General features: G+C 44.7%; 1 protein-coding gene across 1 annotated transcript; it reads right to left on the bottom strand.

The window, feature by feature from the left end:
* Positions 1-15,137: 15,137 nt before the first annotated feature.
* LOC138064318 (lens epithelium-derived growth factor-like) lies at positions 15,138-24,088 on the bottom strand. Its single transcript, XM_068926272.1, has 6 exons — positions 24,005-24,088; positions 21,836-21,931; positions 21,387-21,449; positions 17,963-18,065; positions 16,994-17,047; positions 15,138-15,382 (listed from the first exon to the last, which is right to left on the bottom strand). Exons 1-4 carry the CDS (start codon positions 24,074-24,076, stop codon positions 18,021-18,023), a joined length of 276 nt encoding a protein of 91 aa, XP_068782373.1. The 5' UTR covers positions 24,077-24,088; the 3' UTR covers positions 15,138-15,382; positions 16,994-17,047; positions 17,963-18,020.
* Between the last annotated feature and the right edge of the window lie 2,191 nt (positions 24,089-26,279).

The following is a 26,279-nucleotide window of genomic DNA, read 5'->3' as shown; positions in this document are numbered from 1 at the left end:
AAAAGCCACAAAAAAAAAAAACCTAACAGAGTCAAGGGTGCAGATTACCAAGTCAAAATTAGAGAAGTAAAGGCAGCTGCAAATCCCTAGACACACTCATATCTCCAGGAGGGAGGCTAAGGCATAGGAAAATGCCACCTAAAAGAAATCTGCTTAGATAAACACTCAGGCCAGGAGAAAGGGAAAAACCACAACCTCAGAGAGCAAACTCAAGTCCTAAATGTGGATGAGAAGAAAAATCCCAGTCCCTCCAAATGGGGGAGTGTGATGCACCAATAGAGGGGTGTCCGGGATTCTTTCAGATTCCGGGATTAGTTGCACTGAACTTGAGACATCATCATTTGTCAAGTATGAGAATTTATTAGAGATAAGAGGTTATAACAAAGCTAAAAGTAAAGTAAAGCTAGAAAGAGAACTGAAAATATATATACATATCAGAGCTCTATAGTTAAATCACGGATGCCTGGTACAGCGACCGCTCTCGCCCTTTATGGGCAACCCCTCCGCTCTCGCCCTTTATTGCTCTCGCCCTTTATGGGCAACCCCTCCGGTATAATTTTCCCCAGATTCTCCTCACCACGCTGTTGACATCAGGGCCATCCCCGCTGATGGGTGGGTCCTCGGTCCGCAGGCCAGCTGACCGCAGGAGTCTACAACAAACCTATATGGCTTACTCTCTTTTATAGCCAGTCAAAACAATGCCAGCCCACAGTTACACAAAAGCAGTAGGGCCTCAGTCAATAACAGTGTGCATATCACCAGGTGACCTAGTGCTCAGCCCACAAACAGTGCTTAGTTAGTAACAATATGCCCATTAACAGGTCATTCTGTGGGGAATGGCTTCACAACACCGACGTGTTTATGGTGTGAGGCTGCAGTGCCACTTCTTCTTTGCCTGGACTTGTCAATCATGGGGTCGTTGGAGGGTGTGCCCCCAGGCTACAGCAACCCCACAGTGTGGTGACTCCAGTCGTGGTGCACCCGGGGTTCGTTAACTCTTGGGGAGCACCCCAGAGCAAACCTCTCTTCTATGGGCTGCACTATCCAGAATCCCACGCTTGCCTGTGTGCTTCTCTTGGTTTTCTGCCTGCTCTATAGCCAATATAATTTGTAAATTTAATAATTTGTGGTTAGCTATTGCTTCCAGGAGGTCTTGTACATATGTTAAGTGACTACTTTCATTCCATAAGGTACAAATCTCATCCACTAGACCCGGCAGCAAGTCCACTTTATGCTTCTTCTCATTCTTCTTCTATTCTGTTAATATATGTTTTCAATTCAGTTACACCAATTATTCCAAGAGGTTCCTGAAGCAGGTCCCATTTGGGTGCACCCATAATGATCTATAAGTTTGGTTAGAAATTTTAATGCTTTGGGTACATTTGCAAAAAAGATCAGTCCCATCATCACATCAGGAGCTTATAGCAATCATCTCAGGAATGCTCACAGCTCTACTGGGCCCTGCTTGCTGTGCCAGATGTTAAGGATGTTACAGTAGCCGACAAATCCCACAGACTCTGCGACCCTGGGATTCCTCTTTTCTGGTCACTGAAGCCCAGCCCAGTGCACTCTGAATCCCAGGAGGTCTTTTCATCCCAGTCTGAGCTGATGCTGTTCTGATTTGCAGGCTCAACCCCCCGTAGCAATGCTGAGCATGTATCCCAGAGAGGTGCGCATGTGCGTGTGCACACACACACAGGATACTAACACGGCCAGTCACACAGATTGCCACAGACAGAGCAATGACTTTACCAGCACCCACATAAACACCAACAACAATCACATAAACATAAGTACAGATAGCCCAGTGCTGTTCCTCCTCTCTGGTGGGTCAGGATTGAAGTTCAGTAGTGAAAACACACATGCCCTCACTCTCTAGATTGACAAGCACTCAAGCATTATCTCTCTGTGTCTCTCTGCCTCTGTGTGTGTGTGTGTCTCTGTCTCTCTCTCCCTGTCTCTGTCTCCTTCTGTCTCTTTGTCTCTTTCCCTCTCTGTCTGACTCTCTGTCTTTGTCTTTACCTGTATCTTTCTATCCATCTCTCAATCTCTCTAGGTATTTTTCCTGTCTCTCTCCCTCTTTCTCTCTCCCCCCCTTTAGGTCTTTCTCTCTCTCTCTCTCTGCCTCTGTCACAGTCCATTTCTGTCTTTCTCTTTCCCTCTCTCTCTCTCTCTCTCTCTTTCTCTCTCTTTCTCTCTGTTTCTGTCTTTCTCTCCCTGTCTCTTTTACTCTGGCTCTGGCTCTCTCTCCATCTCCACCTCTCTCTCTCTCTCTTTCAGTCTTTCTTTGTGTTTCTCTCTCTATATATACATATATATGTCTCTGTCTCTCTCAGTTTCTCTGTGTCTTGGACTGCCTATATCCATCTCTCTGTCTCTCTCTCTCTCCCTCTGTCTCTCACTGTCTCTCTTTCTGTATCTCTGTCTCACTGGCTTTCTCTGTCTCTCTGTCACTCTGTCTTTCTGTCCGTCTCTGCATCTCAGAAAACATATTCCTCCAAATATTTTCTAATGAAAAAGAATTATAGCCTGCAAAGAATAGAGAAGAGCTGGATTAGCTAAAATGAGGGTAATTCACAATGGATTTTATGATTAGAATAAAGGAACAAATTTGCAAAATGTTTTTTGGGCGGAAGGTCTATTCAACCTCACACATGCTTTTATCTGAATAAAACTTAACAGGTATGAAAACAAAGATCTGAAAAAGTAACAGATCAGAAAAGGAAGGACATATGTATATAATATGTATCTATACCCATAGAATAATTCAGGTTGGGGAGGACCTCAGGCAATCTCTAGTCCAACCTCCTGCTCAAAGTAGGATGAGCTATGAGGTCACACCAGGTTGCTCAGGGCTTTGTCCAGTCTGGTCTTGAAAACCTCTGGGGAATGGGGACTGCACAAACTCGGGGCAACTTGTTCCAATGCTTGACTGTCCTCATGATGAAAAAATTTCTCCTTATATGCAGTCAGAACCTCTCTTGTTTCAGCTTATATCTGTTGTCTCTCATCCTCCTGCCATATACCTAACATAATTTTATTTGTGTGTATAAATACGTATATTAAACTTTATACACAAACACACATGCATGTATATGCACGCGCGCGCACACACACACACACACACACACACACACACACACACTGGATTTGGTTCACCATACTATACTCTTATTTATATTTCATTCAGTTCCATTTGATACTGTCAGGACCCTGAGTGCACTAATAGGCCTTAATAACCCTGACTGGTTTCACCTGGGGCCTCCACCCACACACCCTGCCCATGGGCCCAGGAGCTCCATTTAAGCTCAGACTGAAGCCTTAAGTCTTCAGTCCTGCCTGAGCTATGTTGTAGGTGTATTTGGCTCTAGCTCAGCTGCAGCCATGCTTGTGCCTAGTTGTAGACTCTGTTCATCCAGATCTTAATCTGTGGACTGACTTCCCAGTTTGACCTTGGGTGTATCTTCATTGTCGTTGTTGTGGACATGCCTGATGATCTCTGGACTGTGTCTGACTCTGGTTACTGTCACTACACCTGATCTTGACCTGCCTTGTCATCACAAACTTGTCTCATGATCTGGACTCTTGGTTGACCCCAGCTGCTGCCCCTGGGCCTGCCCTGTTCACCTCATTTGAGTACTGTGGGACTGGGCCCTGGCTGGTGAGGCCCCTGCCCTGCTGACCTTGTTACCACACTTGGCTCCCAACTCCTTGTCCTTTAGGGAACAGACAGCCCTTGCTGCATTAACTGTGTGCAGCCCAAATGAACTCTTCTAATTCTCAGTGCATGTCAGTTCAGAGCCAGATTCCTTATCAGTGAGGTACTTCTTTCCCAGATTTTATCCACAGGTCTGTAGTTGCATGATGAATTTAAATGATGGAAACCTATTTTGATAAAATATCTCTTTTCCTATAACCTGAATGAACCCTTTTAGCTAAACTTAACATTTTTTATTTAGATTTTCATTTGTCTCTGCTCCTTGGGACAGAAAGAATAAATCATGCACTGCCTATATTTACAGTAATGTTAGTGAGATGAAAAAAGGTCAGCCAAATTTCATGAGAGAAGTTATTTTTGCCATACATCTGTTCCATCTGGAAGTAAGAAATGGTGTCTTATAAGATTTCTTGACCAGGCAAGTTAAGTTTTGACAATTAGATGCATTCATTTAAGTTTTGATATTTTCATGGCTTTATATCAGAAGATTAGTACAAAGGCATGATTTGATTTTTTTTCTTCATGGTCATATTTTAGCAGTCAGAGATGCTCTTTGTTTCATTTTCAAGGTCTTTTACAGAGAGTCAAGTAGAGAAACTAGTCTGCTGAGAGTAAATAACTTATTATGACTTCACACAGGTAAACTACACTGCACCTTGATCATACCATCAGTATTAAGAATGGAATCTGATAAATGATATTAATTGAAGATCCAAATTCCTTCTTTGCCTTTGTAGTGGGTAAACAGTGGAAGATTGGTGAGGAGACAGGAGCATGCTGATCAATCAATTACTCCAGCTGCAAAAACATTTGGTGTGTAGAATCCATGAGAAACAGCAGATCGCGACCCTTAGACTTAAACCACATAGGTGCCAGTCTGGACGTGTGTATACCTAAAGAATTATGGCTTCCCTTGTTATCTGTAGCGCATGCGCAGTACCCTACATCCCCACATTGTAGTCTATTAATTCACCTTAAACCCATGTCCCCCCCCCCCCAAACCTCACCATGGGCCGATGCTCTGCGGTGCCTGGGACAGCCCAGTCGCTTCCCCACAAGGTTCCTGGGGTTCCCCTTGTGATTCAGGGATTTCAAGGTAATAAATATCTAATTACTTTACTCCAGAGTGGTGTCTTCTACCTCTGCATATTCTGAGTGTTAATTACCTCTGTTAACAACATGTTTCCAGGGAATCTCATGCTTCTTTCCTAGTAAATTGTTCACTAGAAAGGGCAGACACTGACAAGAGAACAGTGATAGTTTCACACATCTATTTTTTTTAAATGCAATTATTAATCAGTGTAAAAAAGTGTAATTATCATTAATAAACATTTCTATATACTTTGATCTCAGCTAAAGCTATTACAATATTAACAACTTTGTAAACTGCATAGAAAATTGTCATGATAACTTAAAAAAGGATTAAGGCAACACACTGACCCTTGTTACTCCTATCAGAGTCTACCATAAGGCAAATCTAAAAAGGCACCACAGAAGAATTAGGGGTCATTAATTTCTTCCAGTAGGCGCAACCTCATGTAATTTACTCAATGTAGTTTTAGGTACTGCTTGTTTTGCAGGTTTGAATGTCAGTGTAGCTGTGACACAACACTAGAGGGGCGTCTGGGATTCTTTCAGATTCCAGGGTTAGTTGCACTGAACTCAAGAGATCATCATTTGTCAAGTATGAAAATCTATTAGAGCTAAGCAGTTCTACACATATGACGGACACTGGACAACACTAAACAATTAACAGCAGACAATCTACAAGTATAACAAAGCTAAAAAATATAGTAAAGAACTAAAAATAGAATACACATATCAGAGCTCTATGGTTAAACTATGGATGCACAGTACAATGACCGTTCTTGCCCTTTCCTTGTCCTTATCACAGAATCACAGAATGGTTTAGGTTGGAAGGGACCTCTGGAGATCATCTAGTCCAACCTCCCTGCTCAAGCAGGGTCACATAGAACATATTACCCAGGATTGTGTCCAGATGGCTTTTGAGTATCTCCAGGGAAGGAGACTCCACTACCACTCTGGGCAACCTGTTCCAGTGCTCTGTCACCCTCACAGTAAAAAAGTTTTTCCTCAGGTTCAGATGGAACTGCCTGTGTTTCAGTTTGTGCCCGTTGCCTCCTGTCCTGTCACTGGGCACCAGTGAGAAGAGTCTAGCCCCATCCTCTTGACACTCTCCCTTTAGATATTTGTATACATTGATGAGATCCCCCCCCCTCAGTCTTCTCTTCTCCAGGCTGAACAGTCCCAGCTCTCTCAGCCTTGCCTCATATGAGAGATGCTCCAGTCCCCTGATCATTGTCGTAGCTCTTTGGTGGAGTCACTCCAGGAGCTCCATGGCTCTCTTGTACTGGGGACATGTAAGGGTAAGGCAGGGGTACCGCCTGGACTCCCAGCAGGGACAGATACACAAACACAAGGCACACTAGGGTCAATATTGAGCATTTATTACCTCTGCGTCTGAGTGGGGCTTCCCCAGTGAATTCCCGATTGAGGCAATAACGGAGTGGAAGAGTCCCTGGCACCGCTGAGCTTCAGTCCATTGCAAGGAACACCGGGGGGGGGGGGCACTATGTGAGGTTTTAATGGCCTACACACATGCGCAGTAAGCATATTGAGCTCATCGCTACTTCCGATTCAAAGCCCAGGTATAACGTGACACTGGCACGGGCTCAGCCGCATGACTATGGGTCACCATGCCCTGTTGATGCTCCTTTTCCCACAGAACTGTCTGGCTAGCTTCCATTGCCTATCTCCTCCACATTCTTCTGCATTTTCCCATACACTCCACCCCTGCCATGGAAAGTTAGTTACAGGCCGTCCCAATCTTCAGAAGGGTGCGGAGTGTGAGGGCAAGGGAGTTTATAAAGCAACGAAATTAAAACATAACATGATACAAAGCAAAGATAAACAAGAGTCCTCCTGTATGAGGTGGCCCAGCCGTCCCATTAGGGAGTCAAACCAATTAGCCAGCCAGGCGTCTCCGTTGTTCTGCCAGATGTGTTGGATAATATCTTGCAAGTGCCTGATATTCTCAATAGATGCCAATTCATCAGTGATGTTAAAACAGCACATCCCAGTGAAGTCATGACATGGTTATGTCGCAGTAGGAGATAGTTGATCACTAGACGACTTTGCAGTGTTCCTTGCCATACTGCTCCCAACTCTTTATTTAAAGAGGCAATGGCCCTAGATGTCCAATTTAAGCCTTGAGCTAAAGGGTAGGCCACATGCTCTGTTTATAATTATGCGCCACCACCCCCGGGATCCCAACCAGGCTTAACAATAGGCCTAAGGCTTCTGCATGAGAAAATAAACTTATATGGGGGTTACAAGTGGCATCCAGGACATGCCCTGGGGTCCTTCGTCGCTCCATCATAAAGGGAAGGATGCTCAAAAGTAACACGACCTGCAGTGCATGGGCCACTTGTGGCATTGGCCAACACATATGTATATGTTGTAGTGCCCCACAGAAGGAACCATCCTAGTGGTAGCATCAGGTGAGCAGACGCATAGGCAATATTCATAGTGTCATTACAAATTAACTGGGTATTGGTTACATTCCGCAGAACAGAAGTAGCATTTACAAAGCAAAAGCAAATATCTGCTTTAGATAGGTTAACTATACAAAAAGAGTAAGTCCAAGGTGTCAGCTTTTGGGAAACAATAACTAAATCATATAAATTCATGGGAGTAACAGAAATATCAAAATTAACTCTGCAATACCACAAGTGGAGTCAGTACGCCTATGTAACACGTAGTTAAGACATCATCCACTAATCGTCCTCCTGCAATACAGAAAGCAGAGAGATTAGCTGATCGCTGTGCGAGCCAGATCCATGTATTTACATGGCAAGCTGGATGATCTTGTAGATCAATGGCATCTGTCATGCTCAGCACTCCGGCACTGTGGATCAGAATTCCTCACAGCATTGGTGCTCCCTGCGAGACATCCACTGGCGTGGATACGGATACCTGGAAAGATAAATCTTGAGGAGAGGTCAGTAAGAGTGGGGCTATTTGAACAGGTATTAAAGGTGTAAACAGCCATACACACGGTGAAGGGCAGTCAAGTCTCAAATGTAAGCTGCTAACTCTTTGTTCAGTAATCATCAGTTGCTCGGGTGCATAGAATTCTACCTCCTCGGAGGTGAGTATGCGGGGGCAATTCCCCCTTCCGTTACAGATATCTGAGCAGGGATTGCTAGGGTTGCTTTGGCTTGTACTCGCTCGTAGGGAGGAAGCATTCCCACACGCCCGTTGTTAAGCATAAACAGCGCTTGCAGGAACATGCTCACCCACACCCTTAATGTCTGCATGGTGGTAAGTTTCCAAATTTGTTCTTTTAGCAGGCCCTTCATTCTCTCTCTTAATCCACTAGCTTGAGGGTGGTAGGGTATATGCAAGACCCAGGTGATCCCCAAGTCCTTTGCCCATTCTTGCACTACATGGCCTGCAGAGTGGGTACCTTGGTCACTGTATTTCTTTTGGTATACCGTAGGGATACATGAGCTGCTCTAAGCCCTGTACAGTAGAGGATTGTTTCACATAGGAGGTCTGCTGCATTATTTCCACACCATTTGGTCCATCTCCATCTGCTAACCCAATAGCTACCCCTTGCTACTGTAACACGTTAATCCCTTCCTCAAAAGTACGCCACACTCCCACTCTAGCGGCTGCAGCAGGCCCTTAAATTCAAACTGCTTTTCTGAACCTGATGGGCCAGTGAACGTCTCCCACTAGGGTAGATGACCCCCTGAAAGGGACTTCCCAGTTACTGTAGCCCCCTGCAGAGCAAGAGGCTATCATACATAATGTGGATATTTCTCAGGGCGGGGCACTGTCTGCACTCCCAAGTCCCCTGGGGGCATTCGAAAGCCCAGCTTTACCTCCACCCTTAAATGCAGATTGCTCTGTGGCTTCCATGCAGCATGTTTGGCAGTGAGAATGGCTGATCCAGAGGTTCAGTGCTGGGCAATATGTAGAAGAATAAAGATTTGTAGATTTTTATCAGGTATACATGAAGCTTATGAAACATTTGTTGATGGTGTAGAGCAAATTTTTGACTGCTTATGCCAGCTATTTGAACCTGATGATTATGCTCAGCTCCATCTTGAAGCTGTCAGCATGCATGACTCTTTATATACGCCCACTATTAGTTTAAGCATTATGAATACAGAGACATTTTTAGACTGGGTCAGTACTGTCCTGCAAAGTAAGATAGAGCTGTGTTTTGGTCAGACTTTCCACCTGGCTATCATTATTGTAAAAGCTGTTGGGGATGGGGTATGCAGAACCCTACAGTCTATCCCCCATTCCAAAATTATAGACAAAAAGCAGCGCTATTTGATTGATCTAAATAACAGCAACAATAATGTCTGCTTTGCTGGGAGTATCACAAGGCTTACAACAGTGAGGAATCTGACACATGCAGAACTGTTAAGCAGAGCAAAAGAGCTACATGACAAACTGGGGTGGTCTGTGCACAGGCAGGTTGTGCTGAGTGACATCCCCTTGTTTGAGGATCTGCTACATGTTAGTATACACATCATCCCTCTTTCTGAGGGTAAAAAGGGTTAGGATATTTTTAAGCCAAACAACAGTCTTAGATATCCCAAGACCTGTTTCCTCCTTTTACACGATGAACATTGTTATTGTGTTAAGGATGTCAGGAAGGTATTTGGGGGCGAGAAACTTTTGAGAGCTTTGTCAGACATTGTATAACCATGGCCATAGCTGTAAATATTACTGCTGGCTCTGCTTCTCTCATGACTGTGCAGTTAAATTGGGGACAAGGATAAGGTGCCCTAGCTGCAGGCTGTTGTGCAGGCCTGGGAAATGTTTACAGAGGCACAAGGTGCTGCCTATTAAAAAAAAAGAAATTGATTGTCTGGCTATGAGTGTCTGTGAGAAGTGCAAGGCCTTTGTGGATAAGCATCATCAATGTAAAGGCTGGAAGTACAGAATGTGCTATGGACAGATCTGCAACGTAAACCAGCACCAGCGCTTCATGCCCGTGACCAAAAATCCAGAAGCAGGCTTGGGCTATATTATCTATGATGTGGAATGTATGCAGGAAACTGGGACACATGTCCCAAATTACATTTTCTCCATGTAGTTAGCTCTGGATGCCCCTTGGGATGAAGAAGAAGGGGCAGAAAGGAGTTTAAATGGGACACATGCCTCATTAACTCTATTCAGTTGTTTATGAAAACAAAGTTTCGGGGCTACACTTTCCTAGTACATATCGTCAAAGGCTATGATGGCTACTTCGTTGTTAGTCAGCTTCTGAAGGAAAAAATGGGCGTGCAATTAATCACCCAAGGTGGTAAACACATGTGCATAGAAGTACCCAGCCTGAATATAAATTTCATAGATTCCTTAAATTTTTTACCTGTGAAACCAAGCAGCCTTCCCCAAGCTTTGGGTATCGAGGGCTGCAGAGGTTATTTATTTCCCCCATTTTTTCAGCACTACTGAAAATCAAAGATACGCAGGCCTTCTTCTACCACCAGAATATTATGGGGTGGACAGCATGATGCTTGAAGAGAAAAAGCAATTCTTGGCATGGCACACAGCTAATCAGGAGATTTTGGACTTGCAGAAAGACCTGAGTTACTATTGCCAGCAAGATGTAAAAATGTTGAGGGAGTCCTGCGAATCATGCAGGAATGAGATTGTGGTGATGACCTGTTGCACGTTCTATGAGAAGGAGGGCGATGAAAAGGTGTTACCCGGAACTGAACAAGGCTCTGGAGAAAGGCTACAGGCTCTGTGAAATCTGTGAGGTTTGGCAGTTTGAACAGAGGGTGTGACCGCAAGGTGGGCAAGAGAGGGTCGGATACTGGCGTAGAGAAACACTCAGAGTTCGTGAGGGATTAAACAGGATAGATTTAATAGAGGACTTGCACTCCAAGCTGCACAGAGAGCCCCAGGAACCGTGCGGAGGGGTTACTGACAGGAGGCTGCTGGATGCATGGGTCAAACATCCAGGCAGGACTCTTTTTGTATCCTAAGGGCCCCTTAAATCTACTAGAACTATTTTCTTATCTCAGCTGTGCTAACCTTGGGTAGCTACCGGCTGCGAAGCAGCTAGACATTGACAATACAGAATATGCATGACTGGCCCTGATGGGAATTCAGTCAGTGTGTAGAAAGCGCATGCTGGGGCTGCTGTCATGTACTCCACCAGTCACCTGGCTCCTTGCCAGATCTTCCACAAGTGTTCGCACTACAGAGGGGTAACAGCCTTTTCTCAGATTATATAAAACTACACCTCCACCAGAAGCAGGAAGTTTCAGGCTACCCAGCCTGGAGCAGAGATGATGACAAAAAAGCTAAATATGTTGAAGATGACAGTGTTGTTCAGATCTATGTCATCTTCCCCATTCCCACTTATGGAAAAGTCTAGAGGTGCAGCCCCTGCAACAGCAGAAAGTGGAGGCACCTCAATAAAAAGGCTTTTCTCAATGCTGGTCTGCATCAGGGCCACTTCAAACAAATCCAGCTTGGGTTTTGTATCTTCTTCTAAACAGCCATGAATGAAAGCCATCCCTTTAAAAATATATCTCCTTTTCTAGCAGTAGAAAGGGCCCTCCTTCTCTGTTTCTTTTGCACAGTAAAGGGCTGGGGAGGCCTCCCATCCAGGGGCGTGATGTGGCTCTCTTTCTTTTAAGGCTTTTCCTTTGAATATAAACAAGCCCCAAGCACTCCTGATTTGCCTGTGTTTCCAACATGTCCGGGACATCTTTGGAACTATGTCCAAACACATTTTTTGCAATAACTTGAGTGACACTTTTAACATGTGGCTTAACAATTTCCAAACCCCTTTTCAAAAGTGGGATGGCCTTTCCAAGCAGGCTATGGAATATACCTCCAATGCCTGCCCCATACATCACAGGAATGCCTTGAAATCCAGGGAAACCATTGCTGGCCTGGGCTCTGTAATAATTCATGTACAAGGTCAGGTCCCCGTAATTTTTTACCACTACAATTTAGGCATGGTTTCTCAAAATATCAGAGACTTCTGGGGCTGAAGATGCAGCTTCACAATCACCTTCCCAAAGCAAAATGAGATGTGCTTGTTCTGATCAGTCTTTTTTTCAGCTGATCATTTCGATGTGATGCCCATTTCTTGGCACCTAGTTCGGCTTATCATACCTCACTGGAATGATCTCATTGTTATTACCGCCTGTCAGAACACAGTGCAATAATGGAACTGAAAAGTCCCTTACAAGCTGGTATTCTACAAGATCCGTGTACAGGTAGAGCGAGATAAACCCTCCGGTGATGCCCGCCAAAAGGGAAATTTCTTAGCAGCAATCCCCAGAGAAGCCCTCAAAATATGCATTAGATCCCCAGTTGTAGAAAAAGCGTAAGGATTTTCATCTGTTTTAAGTGTTATTTTCCTTATGACAGGATTGTAGACTAGGCCTGCTGCTGGAGAGTTGATGGCTGAAGTGTTGTTGTGGGAGCTAATAAGATGGTTCATACGTTCCATCAACAAGGAGAGGGACAGATGATAACCTTTCCACCAAGTATACTGCCATGTCTTACTCAGCAGTACTATTCCAAAGATGGCATCTTTGTGATGGCATTGATGCAGAAAACCCAGTCCATCATCCTTCTTCCCCCCTGTCCCCCATCCCCAATTGCTAGATGTCCTGGGCTTGAGAGGCTTCTATCCAACTGTTAAATTTCTGGGGCCAGCCATGCCACTTCACCAGCAGCTGTTTCTTCTTTCCTTTCCCTTTTGCAGTGAGGTTCTTCTCAATTTTGTAGATTCTGTCTTCATCAGGATTCACTTTCTGAAGTTCTTCAGGGCAAAATGTCCCCTCGATTGCTTCATGACCATAGTCTATAAAGCGGTACACAGGTATCTGTCCCCTTTCCATACTTTCAGCTACTATGAAAATTTCATCCATAAACATCTGTGCATAACCTTTCTCAAATCCCTGTTTTGTTCTAGACACCCTGATGTGGTCTCCCTTTTTGAGCAGAGGTGCAGATTTTTAAATTTTAAACACATCCCCATATACGATTTTCCAAACCCTCACAAAGTTTAAAGGGTTCACATCCACAGGCCTGGCACTGATAATTCTGTGGAAGCTATGGTTATAGCTCTTTATAAACGCCGATGACACATCAGTGTAGAGAGAGGTGTTGTGCTCTGGAAAAATATCTCTACATCTTGGCTTTGAGTATCCCGTTAAAACACTCCATGATGGAGGCTTTTACTTCATTATTAGTAACAAAATGGTGAACATTATGCTGCTTTAACAGCTTGTTTAAAGACTGGTTTAAAAATTCTTTTCCCTGGTCAGTCAGTAATTTCTGAGGTGTGCGTCCTGTGCTAAAAATGCTTTTAAAAGCCCCAGCTATTTCAGAACCCGTTTTGCCTTTTCGACCCATGGTCCAGGCATTCTTCAATGCTATGTCTATCACTGTTAAGATGCACTTAAAACCATCATTGTGATTGGAAAACTGTTGGCATGTGTGACCGCAAGGCAGGAAAGAATGGGTCAGACACCATCGTAGAGAAACACTCAGAGTTCATAAGGGGCTAAACAGAATAGATTTAATAGAGGACTTACACTCCAAGCTACATGGGGAGCCCCAGGAACTGTGCAGAGGGGTCACTGATAGGCGGCTGCTGGATGCACGGGTTGGACACCCAGGTGGGACTCACTCCGTTGTATCCTAAGGGCCCCTTAAATCTACTAGAACTATTTCCTTAGCTGTAATAACCTTGAGTAGCTACTGGCTACGAAACAGCTAGGCATTGTTGATAAAACAGAATATGCATGACTGGCCTTGATGGGAATCACAGAATCACAGAATCACAGAATGGTTTAGGTTGGAAGGGACCTCTGGAGATCATCTAGTCCAACCTCCCTGCTCAAGCAGGGTCACATAGAACATATTACCCAGGATTGTGTCCAGATGGCTTTTGAGTATCTCCAGGGAAGGAGACTCCACTACCTCGCTGGGCAACCTGTTCCAGTGCTCTGTCACCCTCACAGTAAAAAAGTTTTTCCTCAGGTTCAGATGGAACTGCCTGTGTTTCAGTTTGTGCCCGTTGCCTCTTCTCCTGTCACTTGGCACCAGTGAGAAGAGTCTGGCCCCATCCTCTTGACACCTTCCCTTCAGATACTTGTACATATTGATCAGATCCCCCCTCAGTCTTCTCTTCTCCAGGCTGAACAGTCCCAGCTCCCTCAGCCTTGCCTCATATGAGAGATGCTCCAGTCCCCTCATCATCTTCGTAGCCCTCCGCTGGACTCTCTCCAGGAGTGCCATGTCTCTCTTGTACTGGGGAGCCCAGCACTGGACACAGGACTCCAGGTGAGGCCTCCCCGGGGCTGAGTAGAGGGGCAGGATCACCTCACTCGACCTGCTGGCAACACTCTGCCTAATGCACCCCAGGATACCATTGGCCTTCTTGGCCACAAGGGCACATTGCTGGCCCATGGTCAACTTGTTGTCCACCAGGACACCCAGGTCCTTCTCTGCAGAGCTGCTCTCCAGCAGGTCAACCCCCAGCCTGTCCTGGTGCATGGGGGTTATTCCTCCCCAGGTGCAGGACCCTGCACATGCCTTTGTTGAATTTCAGGAGGTTCTTCTCTGCCCATCTCTCCAGCCTGTCCAGGTCCCTCTGAATGGCAGCACAGCCCTCTGGTGTGTCAGCCACTCCTCCCAGTTTTCTATCATCAGCAAACTTGCTGAGGGTGCACTCTGTCCCTTCCTCCAGGTCACTGAGGAATACATTGAATAAGACTGGACCCAGCACGGACCCCTGGGGGACACTGCTAGCTACAGGCCTCCAACTAGACTCTGCGCCACTGACCACAACCCTCTGAGCTCTGCCATTCAGTCAGTTCTCAATCCACCTCACCGTCCACTCATCTAGCCCACACTTCCTGAGTTTACCTACGAGGATGTGATGGGAGACAGTGTCAAAAGCCTTGCTGAATTCAGGCAGTGTCTAGAGAGCACCCTCTGGGGCTGCTATCACATACTCAGCCAGTCACCTGGCTCCTTACCAGATCCTCCGCAGGTGTTCTCACTACACATATCCATCAAGTCTGCCTGCCATTGTGCATCCACCTCTGCCACAATCACCTTGTTTCTTTTAAAGTGCTGTCTTGACACCTTTCATAAGCTGTAAACAACCTGGTTTTCAAGCCAGGTTGATACTTGGCTGCTGTTCAGAATGGCAATTCAACTTTTAGCGGAGCAGCTTCAAAAAGGGGATTGATACCCCCCAAAGCTTCCCACCTCCACAGGAGCAGAGTCTTTTAATAGAGGAACAGTCTGTATTTTAACAGAACTGGTGGCATAGATATGTTATGTTGCCGCTACACACATGTACAAAATTAAACATTGGCCAATGAATTTAACTCATGCACGGAGAAACTTTATTAAAAGCGTATGGTAGTGGGGAGGTTGCTGGTCAGGCTTTTCCAGCCTTTTTTCATTTTTTCCTCGAACACCGCTGTCCCTTTTAAGCCCATTCTTCTTTCTTTGATTGCTGCAGGTCCAGACAATAATGCAAACAGATCATGGCACACTTCTGTCTTCTCTCTTCTCCCCTCCTCAGTCAGCCAACTGGAGCATTTTGAAACTTTATATAAGGTCTTCGACCTAAGGATAAGGAAACACATATAGCACCAGCCTGCATTCCATAATGGACTTACAGGCAGCTGTAAGATTCCCCACAACCATAGGCAGAGGGAGCCCCCGCCACCCTCTCTACATTACACTTGAAATGTAGTTTGCAATTCATGGGCCCACTGACTGGTTCAGGTTCATGTGGGGTTTTTTTTCAGGAATACCTTTGGGGCATTCCCTTATTGACCCCATGCACATGTTCTTCTGAAGTTGGCATTTTTTTTTTTTCTGATTTTTTCATTTTGGTAGCCAGTGTTGCCTGTGGCTTGCAGCACTGTGCAAAGCCCCAGTAATAGCGAATGGTCATCCTCTTGGGATGGGACTGGATGCAGGGGCCTTTTGGTCCAGCTCAAAGGATAGGTCTCTTCTTTGCAAATGACTGGGATTCACAGAATCACAGAATCGTTTAGGTTGGAAGAGACCTCTGGAGATCATCTAGTCCAACCCTCCTGCTCAAGCAGGGTCATCTAGAGCACATTGCACAGGATCACATCCAGACGGGTTTTGAATATCTCCAGGGAAGGAGACTCCACCACCTCTCTGGGCAACTTGTGCCAGTGCTCAGTCACCCTCACAGGAAAGAAGTTTTTCCTCAGGTTCAGATGGAACTGCCTGTGTTTCAGTTTGTGCCCATTGCCTCTTGTCCTGTCACTGGGCACCACTGAGAAGAGTCTGGCCCCATCCTCTTGACACCCTCCCTTCAGATACTTGTACACATTGATGAGATTCCCCCCTCAGTCTTCTCTTCTCCAGGCTAAACAGGCCCAGCTCCCTCAGTCTTTCTTCATAGGAGACATGCTCTGGTCCCTTCATCATCTTAGTAGACCTTCGCTGGACTCTCTCCAGGAGGGCCATGTCTCTCTTGTACTGGGGAGCCCAGTACTGGACACAGGACTCCAGGTGAGGCCTCACCAGGGCTGAGGATCACTTCCCTCAACCTGCTGGCAACACTCTGCCTAATGCACCCTTCTTGGCCACAAGTGCAGATTGCTGGCTCATGGTCAACTTGTTGTCCACCAGGACTCCCAGGTCCTCTGCAGAGCTGCTCTCCAGCAGGTCAACCCCCAGCCTGTCCTGGCGCATGGGGGTTATTTCTCCCCAGGTGCAGGTCCCTGCACTTGCCTTTGTGGAACTTCAGGAGGTTCCTCTCCACCCATCTCTCCAGCCTGTCCAGGTCCCTCTGAATGGCAGCACAGGCTTCTGGTGTGTCAGTCACTCCCCCCAATTTTCTATCATCAGCAAACTTGCTGAGTAGGCACTCTGTCCCTTCATCCAGGTCATGGATGAATACATTGAACAAGACTGGACCCAGTACTGACCCCTGCGGGACACCGCTAGCTACAGGCCTCCAATTAGACTTTGCACCCTGATCACAACCCTCTGAGCTCTGCCATCCAGCCAGTTCTCAATCCACCTCACTGTCCACTCATCTAGCCTGTAGTTCCTCAGCTTGCCTGGGAGGATGTGATGGGATACAGCATCAAAAGCTTTCCTGAAGTAAAGGTAGCCTCCACTGCTCTCCCCTCATCTACCCAGCCAGTCATTCCATCATAGAAGGCTATTAGGTTGGTTAAGCATGATTACCTCTTGGTGAATCCATGTTGACTGCTCCTGATCACCTTCTTGTCCTTCATGTGCCTGGAAATGGTGTCCAGGATTAGCTGCTCCATCACCTTTCCAGGGATGGAGGTAATAATACTCTAATTGGCTAATAAACACACCACTTATTAGTAATATTGCTGCACAATTATATTGCTGCAAGTAATATTGAGTTACAATTCTAATGCTTATTATTAGTATTATTATTGATACACAGTTATATTACTCTAAAGAAAGCATATAAATCACACACATAAGGCAATAGAATTGCAACTTAATAGCACTTTCCTTCTGCACTTAATAGTAAAGTACAAATCTATCCCTCCGTACAAGTTTATCCCTTTTTACTTCACCCTCCCGTACCAATTCTTTCGGACACAGATCTGATGGAGAGTCCAGGGGTTTGTCCAAGGGGGTTCCCTCCAGTGTCCCCGGGGGGGGGGGGCTTGGGCCTGCAGGTCAGCTTCACCTCCGTCTGTAGGCATCCACACTCCTACCATTGCAAGATCCCCCAGTTCTTTGCTCTCCACCTGATTTTTTACCTTATTCCCTGCCCCCCCTTTTTTTTTCCTCTTTTCCTGAACCCACCTTTTTGCCATCCCTGCTCCTCCTTTTCTCTGCCCAAACTCCTCCCAAATAAACAACCCACCCCTAATTACTTTTTCTTCATTGCTCCCACTTCTGTTCCATCTGTACCCAAATTCAGTGTTTCCAACACTTTACCTAGACAATTTTGGCCTAATATGGTATTACTGATACAGTTATTCAGATGAAGGCAGCCTTGCATCTCAAGACTCCCTTCTGACCTTACGGTTCATGCTGGTTTTATTTCATTTCCATTTTATGCTTTTTGGACAGATTTATCTTACTTTAGCCTTGATACCCCTACGTACTCCTAATTAAGCACAAGCAGTTTGCATACCAGAGCAATGACATAACCCAGTTAGTACTCACACCATACTTGTCCTTGAACAGTTTTCATCACACCTCTGGTTCCCATCAGAGACCTTAGCTAGTTTTGAAGCCTAGTAGTCAAGCAGGACCTCTGGCTCACAACCTGTCAGAACAGTAGATGGAGATAAAGCTCCCGTCATGACAGGCTGTGATTGGATGGGAACAAAGGTTTGGGCTGTCACCCTAATAGGGAAAGGGAAAACACAGAGGAGGGTAGTGTTTGCACATGGACCGAGACATACAGCATGGGTAATGTTACAAAACAGGAAAGTTATCTACACACACATGCACACACGCACATACTGTCTGTAATTAACCCCCTGTGAACCTTACTGTATACAGGAAGATGAACCCTATTTTGGTATGGACAGCAGTCTGGACTTTGACCATAACAGTGGCACAAACAACGACCCCCCCCAGTGCCGGCCACAAGCTATCATGCCACTGCAGAATGAGAGTGAAACATATGAAATGAACCATAACAAAAAAGAAATATTGGAGGATTTGTGGTATGGTGGGAAATTGAAGGGGAATGTATTACGGTATATGGGGCAGGGATATGCTGGATAATAGTCCCTAAAGATAATACAACCCAGTTAACTCTGAATAGCACCCAGAATGGAGCAGGTAAAAATGGAGCCTGGTACATAGGATATATTAGTGAACATAAGGACTTCTCACCAGTATGATGACTAGACTTAACTGGACCATCAACTTCACGAGCATTTATAAAAGGATCCAAAACAATCTAAGATTAGAATTTAAATATAATTAGACCCTATCTAATGGAAGAAACACAAACCAAACTAGTGACTTAACCTCCATATTATCTTGGCAAAGGACACAGTAAGCCCCACAATCTGTAGTACCACCCTCCATTATCTTTGACCATAGGAAAGTGGCAAACTTTACTTGGGGTAACCCAATAAGAGAAAGAGTACCCACATCAGGTGGGATTGGAATGCAGGTCGACACAATACCACCTGTACCCTTTTTATTATAGGGGTTCAACATGCCATGTTCCCTGAACGCAACATTCACAGAAGAACTAAAAGAGACATATCAGGAATGCCAGGACTTGGAGGAGTTGCCCTAAACACCTTGGGTATCCAAGCTCTCCAAGCCTGGCTGCAACTGGTTGGACAACTAGCCTCTCAGCACTTTGAGGGGCTAGCGAAAGCTGCTAGCTGATTAGAAACAGCTGACCTCCAATTGCACTCAATAGAAAGAAAGACCTGGGAAGTAGCGAAAAAAACGGTCTAAGACTATTTCTACTGGCATCCAGAATGCTTCTTTGGACACTACCTGCCAGAGTATGCAACTGGCCACTTTACTAGTAATGAACAAGAATGGTTAATCTGCAAATGAAAACATTGGGATAGTGTAGCCCATATGCTACATCTTCCTAAGGTGAGCTACACACCCAAGATGCCAGGGCAGCATATTTGAGGGTGTGAGGAATGGGACCATAAGAAGTGGATATGTACACAAGAACCCTCTACTGTGACTAACTCTTGTGCAAGTAGCGGAACTCAAGGTATCTGCACCCTTATATCTTTTAGGGAAAACAATTCGTAACCAGTAATTCATGTAGTGTCTGTAGATCTGCCAGTGGAGTGGGAAGATGGAACATGCTCATTCCCACCTGTGCAAGAATGTAAAACCAGTGCTACTGTGGCTATAATTGGTAACCACATCTATCATGCCCCAGCTGACATCACTTGTTGGAGCCCTTTGGTTTGACCTTTAGTATGTTGCTCCGTAGTTGCTAGAGATGTAACTTTTGTTAGATAAAGCACAATTAGGCAGGTGTTATGGGAAAAAAACGCGTAATTGGCAGAAATAGCAGAACTAAACTTATACAAGAATACTTGCCCAGCAACTTGCTGTACCAATCAATCAACGAGCAACAGCTTGAAGCAGTCCACCAACCAGCAAAGCTCAAACAATCTGGAAGGTGCTCTCCACCTCATAAACCTCATCCACCTCAGCCCGAATGGGGGGGCATGACTCTGCCTTTGGGGACTCCTGACTGCAGAGGACCTCCAGGGGCACCTAGGAGCAAGCTCACATGGCCAGAACCGACACACTCAGTACCCTACTCTTCTCAATCACTGACAACTGCTGCTCCTGTCAGCGAGGAAAGAAGAAGTAGAAACCACTTTTCTGTAACTTTGTAGTGTTCTTTGCATTCTTAATCATGCTTTCACAGAGGCAATCAATAGCCAAACTCCTTCACACGGATCCAATTATTGTGTAGCAATTAAAGCGTGCGCTTAGTCTGTCCTGACCTAAACCATGACAACAACACACAGTACTGAGGGCAAAAAGGTAGATTCCAGTTCACATAAATACTGGATAGCCTAGTACTTTAATAACAAAAAAAATAAAACTTTGCCCACTACATAAACTTGTAGCCTTGTCAGTACCAAAAGCATCAAAACTATAGTTATTAACGCATGCCACTGACAGGGGGATGGATGCAAATGGTACCAGATTTAAAAACAAACAAATACAAAATTTACAGGAGAAGTTTTCAAAGACATTTGTCAGCTGAATAGAGCTGCACGTGCATGGCAGAGGAAATCATCTTGGGCCTGGAAGCCATTTTTTTATGTCAAAGAACCAGAAAGTTTGAGTGTTTGAAAAAAAATCAAAAATGAGATCTCTCTCAGAGTGTCATCTGTGAGATTTTTGTCCCTTTGGGAAGCTAAAAATAACACACAATCTTTTGGCTCTTCAGTGTCCCAGGTTGGAGGCTGGACTTCTAATGAGGTATTCTTCAAATTCTGGTTTTTTGAAGACTCAAGTCATTTTCATAAGGATATACAAATGCCATATCTTTATCTTTCTGAGGCAAATGATATTCAGTATGCTAACAATTCATGGCATAACACACTAAGGCCATGGTTATACCTTCCTACTCATCTCTGCTGCCAGCACTAATGCAAGCAAGGTGAATCAGGAAATGGCTTCAACTTAAAATTAGACTTTACTCCACTTTTTATTCTAGTTTTCAGCTGGATCAACTCCCTGATCTGGCGCGCTGTGTGGCTACATGAACATTAATGCTAATGCAAGAAGTGCAGGCAGCTGCACCCCTTTTTTCAGAAGCAGCCTAGATTTATGCCAAATTGAAGCGACTACATAAGCATGGCCTCATGAAAAGGGACAATATTTCAAGTGTTGGATTTAGTATTATGAAGATGTTAACAGAAATTTTGGGGGCCTTCAAAGGAGATTTTGTTAGTGGTTTAACAACAGTTTAGTCCTTAACATTTCTTATTTACGCTAAACTACTTAGGAAAAGATGGGAGCTTCCTACCTTGCATCAAGTTCAAACACAGAATCAATGACTATCCAATAAGAAAATACCTTCAAATTCAAATTCTAATAAAGTTAAGATAATTAAGCATAGTGTTACCTTTCTCTTTTGTCCTCCTCTAGCAACTTTAGGAAAACATTTATCATTTGTTTTCATCACATCCTATAAAGACAAGAAAAAACAAAGACATTCTTAGCAAACCTAAGATATAGTTTAAATGATCAGGAATTACTCAGGGAAATCACATAACTGAAGCTTCTGATATACAATTTAGGCAAAAATTTCATCACATATATCAAGACACTTTCTGTTACTAGATATCATTACATTAAAGTTTGCTCTCTGACAGTATCTCTAATTCCCATTAGCTTCAGTGAGAAGTATAAACATAGCTAAATACATATGAAATTTTATATTTTAAATCACTCCCAAGACAGTCACACTGCTAGCAACTGTAGCTTCTAAGTATTTGAAGATGCAGTTATAAGTCAAAGTACATAGTATTAAAGTGAGTTTCTTTAGGTTAAAAAAAGTAACCTTCCACATACTTCATTACTGGGTTTTTCAAAAGAGGTATCATCTCCTTCTGTAGGATCCATCTCTTGGTCTTCTGCAGGTAAGTTATTATCCTGTTTAGCAGATGACTGAAAATGGAAAAATCAACACAGAGTTACTTAATTTATAGAAAAATAGAAGTGAAAGAGAGAATAAATTCATCACTATCAAGCTGCTTTGCACTTTCAGTTTAAATAGTTTAAGTCTATACATGCACACTGCTTCTTTAGATACACATCAAGAGCCCAAAATCCCAAATCTTCATTTTCATATGAGTACCTCTTTCTCTCTCTCATATTTACAGAGAGTTGTCAGAATAGGTCAAAAATATTGCAACATACCCTGATGGAGCTAAAAAAAAATACACCAGCACTTATTTTATTCCATTTTGTATTCATGATAACATGATTACATTTCTCCATATTAGTATTTCTAAATGTTCATATCAACATCCAAGATTCATCTGGACCACTGCTTCTCTATGTACATGGATAAGAGTCATGGATCAGAACTAGCAAATCTGATCATTGTATTGTGTAGAGTCCTCATGCAATAGACTACAAACAAGGAATTTAATGGTTTGTGAGCTAGAATTAGATAACATTGGCCATTAGTAACTGAATACTGCGCCTTAAAAACAACAAAACAAAAAAACCCCTTTAGAATAGCTGGCTTTCCTTTTAGGTCTATAATTACACCAAAAGGTAGTATATTAAATTTAACATTTAAATTTACACCTAAATTTAAATTTGACAATCAGGAGTTCATAATACCTGGAGTTAATCACCTTATCCTTAAAGCATTTGGTTTTTAAATCTTAAACGTATCTTCTTAACTATAACATTACTGTGCCCTCCTGCTTACAAGTGCCTCCAGAGGAATTTCCTTTCTTGAAATTTTAAAAACTGTAGTAACTTAATGCTGAACAAAACTCAGCCAGAAGGCTATCATTTGATATTCCTAATGATCTGAAGACGGAGCATCAAGGAAGATGTTCTATCATGATTGTAGCACAAAAGATGCACTGGTACATCAAAACTATGGGCAACCAGACTACAGTGATCATTTCAAAGAAATGTATATGTTGATGAAACAGAGACAGACAAAGGCAGGCAGACAGAGACAGAGAGAGAGACAGAGATGGAAAGAGAGAGATAGAGACAGAAAGAGAGAGATAGAGACAGAGGGAGAGAGACAGAGACAGAGAGAGGAACAGAGACAGGGAAGACAGAGACAGGGACAGACACAGGGAAAGACATAGAGAGACAGAGACAGAGAGAGACAGAGAGAAAGAGAGAGAAAGAGTCAGTCAGAGACAGACAGACAGAGACAGACACGGGGAGAAAGACAGAGACCGAGACAGAAAGAGGGACAGATACTGGGACAGACAGAGACAGGGAAAAAAACAGGGAAAAACAGAGACAGAGAGAAACAGAGACAGACAGACAGAGAGACAGAGACAGACAGAGGCAGGCAGAGACAGACACAGGGAGAGACAGCAACAGACAGACACAGAGACAGACATGGACAGAGACAAATACAGAGGGAGAGACAGATAGAGACAGGCAGACAGACAGACACGGAGAGACAGAGAAAGACAGAGAGAAAGACAGTGAGAGAGAAAGACAACAAGAGAGAAAGAGAGAGGGGGGGAGAGAAAGACAGGAAGAGACAGAGAAAGACACTGAGACAGAGACAGACAGAGAGATCGAGAGAGAGAGAGAGAAAAAGACAGAGAGACAGAGAGAGAGACAGAGAGAGAAAGACAGAGAGAGACCGAGAGAGACAGGAAGAGACAGACAGACAGAAACAGAGACAGACAGGGAGAGACAGAGACAGTAAGAGGGACAGAGACAGGGAAGAACAGAGACAGACAGAGACAGAGGGAGACAGAGAGAGACAGAAAGAGAGAGAGAGAGACAGAGACAGAGGCAGCGATAGGCGCCACACAGGCAAGCGTGGGACTCAGGATGGTGCAGCCCATAGAAGAGGGGTTTGCTCTGGGGTGCTCCCCAAGAGTTTAGGAACCCTGGGTGCACCACGGCCAGAGGCACCACACTGTGGGGTTGCCGTAGCCCTCCAGTGACCCCATGAGTGCAGCGCAAACTTAGTCAGCAAAGGAGAAGTGACACCGCAGACTCACACTGTAAGCATCTAGGTACCTTGGAATTGCGTACTGATAGCTGCTGAATGTGTGTACTGTTGACTGTACTGCTGAGCATTCTGTTGACCATCCTGTTGGCATCCATACTGTTATCGACTGAGGCCAGCTGTTCCATTGTCCAACTATGGCACTGATTGACTGAATAATGAACTAAGCCTGGGAAGGATAAAAGAAAGTAAGCCACATACCTCTGTGTGGACTCGGACTCACCGTCAGCTGGCCTGCGGACCCGACAACCCACCCATCAGCATGGATGCCCCTGATGCCAACTGCCAGGGAGAACCTGAATCCTCTTGGCGCAGCTCGAGCGTGGTGAGAACAGTCCAGGGAAAACTATACCGGAGGGGTGGCCCATAAGGACAAGGAAAGGGCGAGAGCGGTCATTATACCATGCATCCGAGAACAGTCATTGTACTGTGTTTCCATGGCTTAACCATAGAGCTCTGATATGTGTATTCTGTTTTTAGTTCTTTACTATACTTAGCTTTGTTATACTTGTAGATTGTCTGCTGTTAATTGTTTAGTGTTGTCCAGTGTCCATCATATGTGTGGAGCCACTTAGCTCTAATAAATTCTTATATCTGACAAATGATGATCTCTCAAGTTCAGTGCAACTCTGGAATCTGAAAGAATCCTGGACACCCCTCTAGTGGCACGTCACATATTTGGTGTCAGAAGTGGGATTCCGGTGTGTTAGCCATGCTGTCCTCCCGAGATCATAATGCTGAAGAAGCCCGGAAACGGCTTGCGGAGCACTTTCAGACAGGGGTGGAAAAACCCAAAGTGAGACTCGCAGTGGGTAGAGAAACATTGCAGAGATCCGGATGCAATTTAGAATGAGCATGATAAGTGGAGGAATATGAATAAGTTAAAGAAAGGAAAGGGCAAAGATGCCATGTGCTGGCAACTAGGCAGCTGCCTTAAAGCAGCCTTGAACAAATTGGAGGAGGCTGAAAATCTCCTAGAAGCAGCCCACAGTGATAGGAAGGAAGCTGAAATGGAGAAAATGGTTTGGGAAAACAAGTCAGTAGAGCAGGGCCGACGCATTAAGTATTTAGAAGGGAAATTACAGCCTTTAATCATTGCACAGGCAGAGAATAAACATGAGAAATTGCTGAAGGGAAATAGCATAGATCCACTTAAAGTTTGACCAAAATGCTGATCCTTTACCTTCAGGATATGATAATGAGGAATATGATTCACCCCTTTCTGCATGCCCAGTTATAAAAACCGAACAATCCGGAGCACCAGTAAAAAAAGATCAGGCTCCTGGCCTCTCCATTACTACCCGAGCATATACTGGGATAGAATTACATAACTTGAGTCAGGAGTATCAAAAGAAACCAGTAGAGTCTCCAGTGGAGTGGTTAGCTTGAATGTGGGAAATGGGAGCTGCCCAAGTGCAGATAATGGCAGAGGAGTCAGAAGCATTGCAGCTGGGACCAGGAATTCACCTTCCTACCATCCCTGGGAGGGTGACCCAACTTTGGACCAGTCTGGTCTGATGGGCCCACACTATTCACCCTTTGGAGAGGGGAGCCAAAAATATGTTTGTCTGGGGTGACCCAAGCTCCCTACAGAGTGCTATGTTAAAGGCAGCTGCTGTCTCCCTTTTGGAACAGCAGCCCCCCCATCACAGCTCCCCACCTAACGAGCCAAGCCCGTGGGCTGAGGTGTGTACTCCTCCGAGCCGCCAACCATTAGTTAAGGGTGCAGAACCCCATTTTAAGCCCCTAATTCTGGCTGTTCGGGCTGGGATAGGGGGGAGGGACACCTTTGGTGTGGTCTTAGATTGTTTGATGGCAGACTTACCCTTGTACCAGCCCTCTAAGGTAAAACATAGGGTGGTCAATGTGGCTCGAAAAGCAGGGCCACCACAACAAGGAGGCAGTAAACCAGCCCAGCCACACGATAAGGAAGTTGCTAATGGCAACAGACAAATCCTGTGGAAATTATGCCTAGATAAGGGGTTGAAATCAGAACAGATAAATGGGCTGCCCGCTGCAGTTCTCCATCAGTTAGCTGGGTATCCCACCCTTACTCCACATGAAAATCCTAGCAGAAAGGGATCTGGTAATGGGGGTAACTGCTGCCAATTCCTGCAGAAAATGCATGGCAGCACTGAAATTTGTGCCCAAGACCAACGACTTTACCCTCCGCTGCCCCAAACTGATCAGGAAGGAAACTATTTAAAAAACTAAATGACGGGCCACCTCCCACACTCGTACTAGCCGCCAGTACTGGTGTAACTCAGGAGGTGTCCCCAGAAATGG

The sequence above is a fragment of the Struthio camelus genome, chromosome W (assembly GCF_040807025.1).
Source record: "Struthio camelus isolate bStrCam1 chromosome W, bStrCam1.hap1, whole genome shotgun sequence".
Lineage (NCBI taxonomy): Eukaryota > Metazoa > Chordata > Aves > Struthioniformes > Struthionidae > Struthio > Struthio camelus.
This window is presented reverse-complemented; position numbering and strand designations above follow the sequence as displayed.

Coding starts and splice junctions, on each gene's coding strand:
- LOC138064318 (XM_068926272.1), bottom strand. CDS start 24,076: ATGGTCAACAGAATGCTCAGCAGTACAGTCAACAGTACACACATTCAG. Junction 21,932..24,004: donor TATCAGTACGCAATTCCAAG/GTACCTAGATGC, acceptor TTCCATTTTCAG/TCATCTGCTAAACAGGATAA. Junction 18,066..21,386: donor GAGGAGGACAAAAGAGAAAG/GTAACACTATGC, acceptor CTGTTCTGACAG/GTTGTGAGCCAGAGGTCCTG.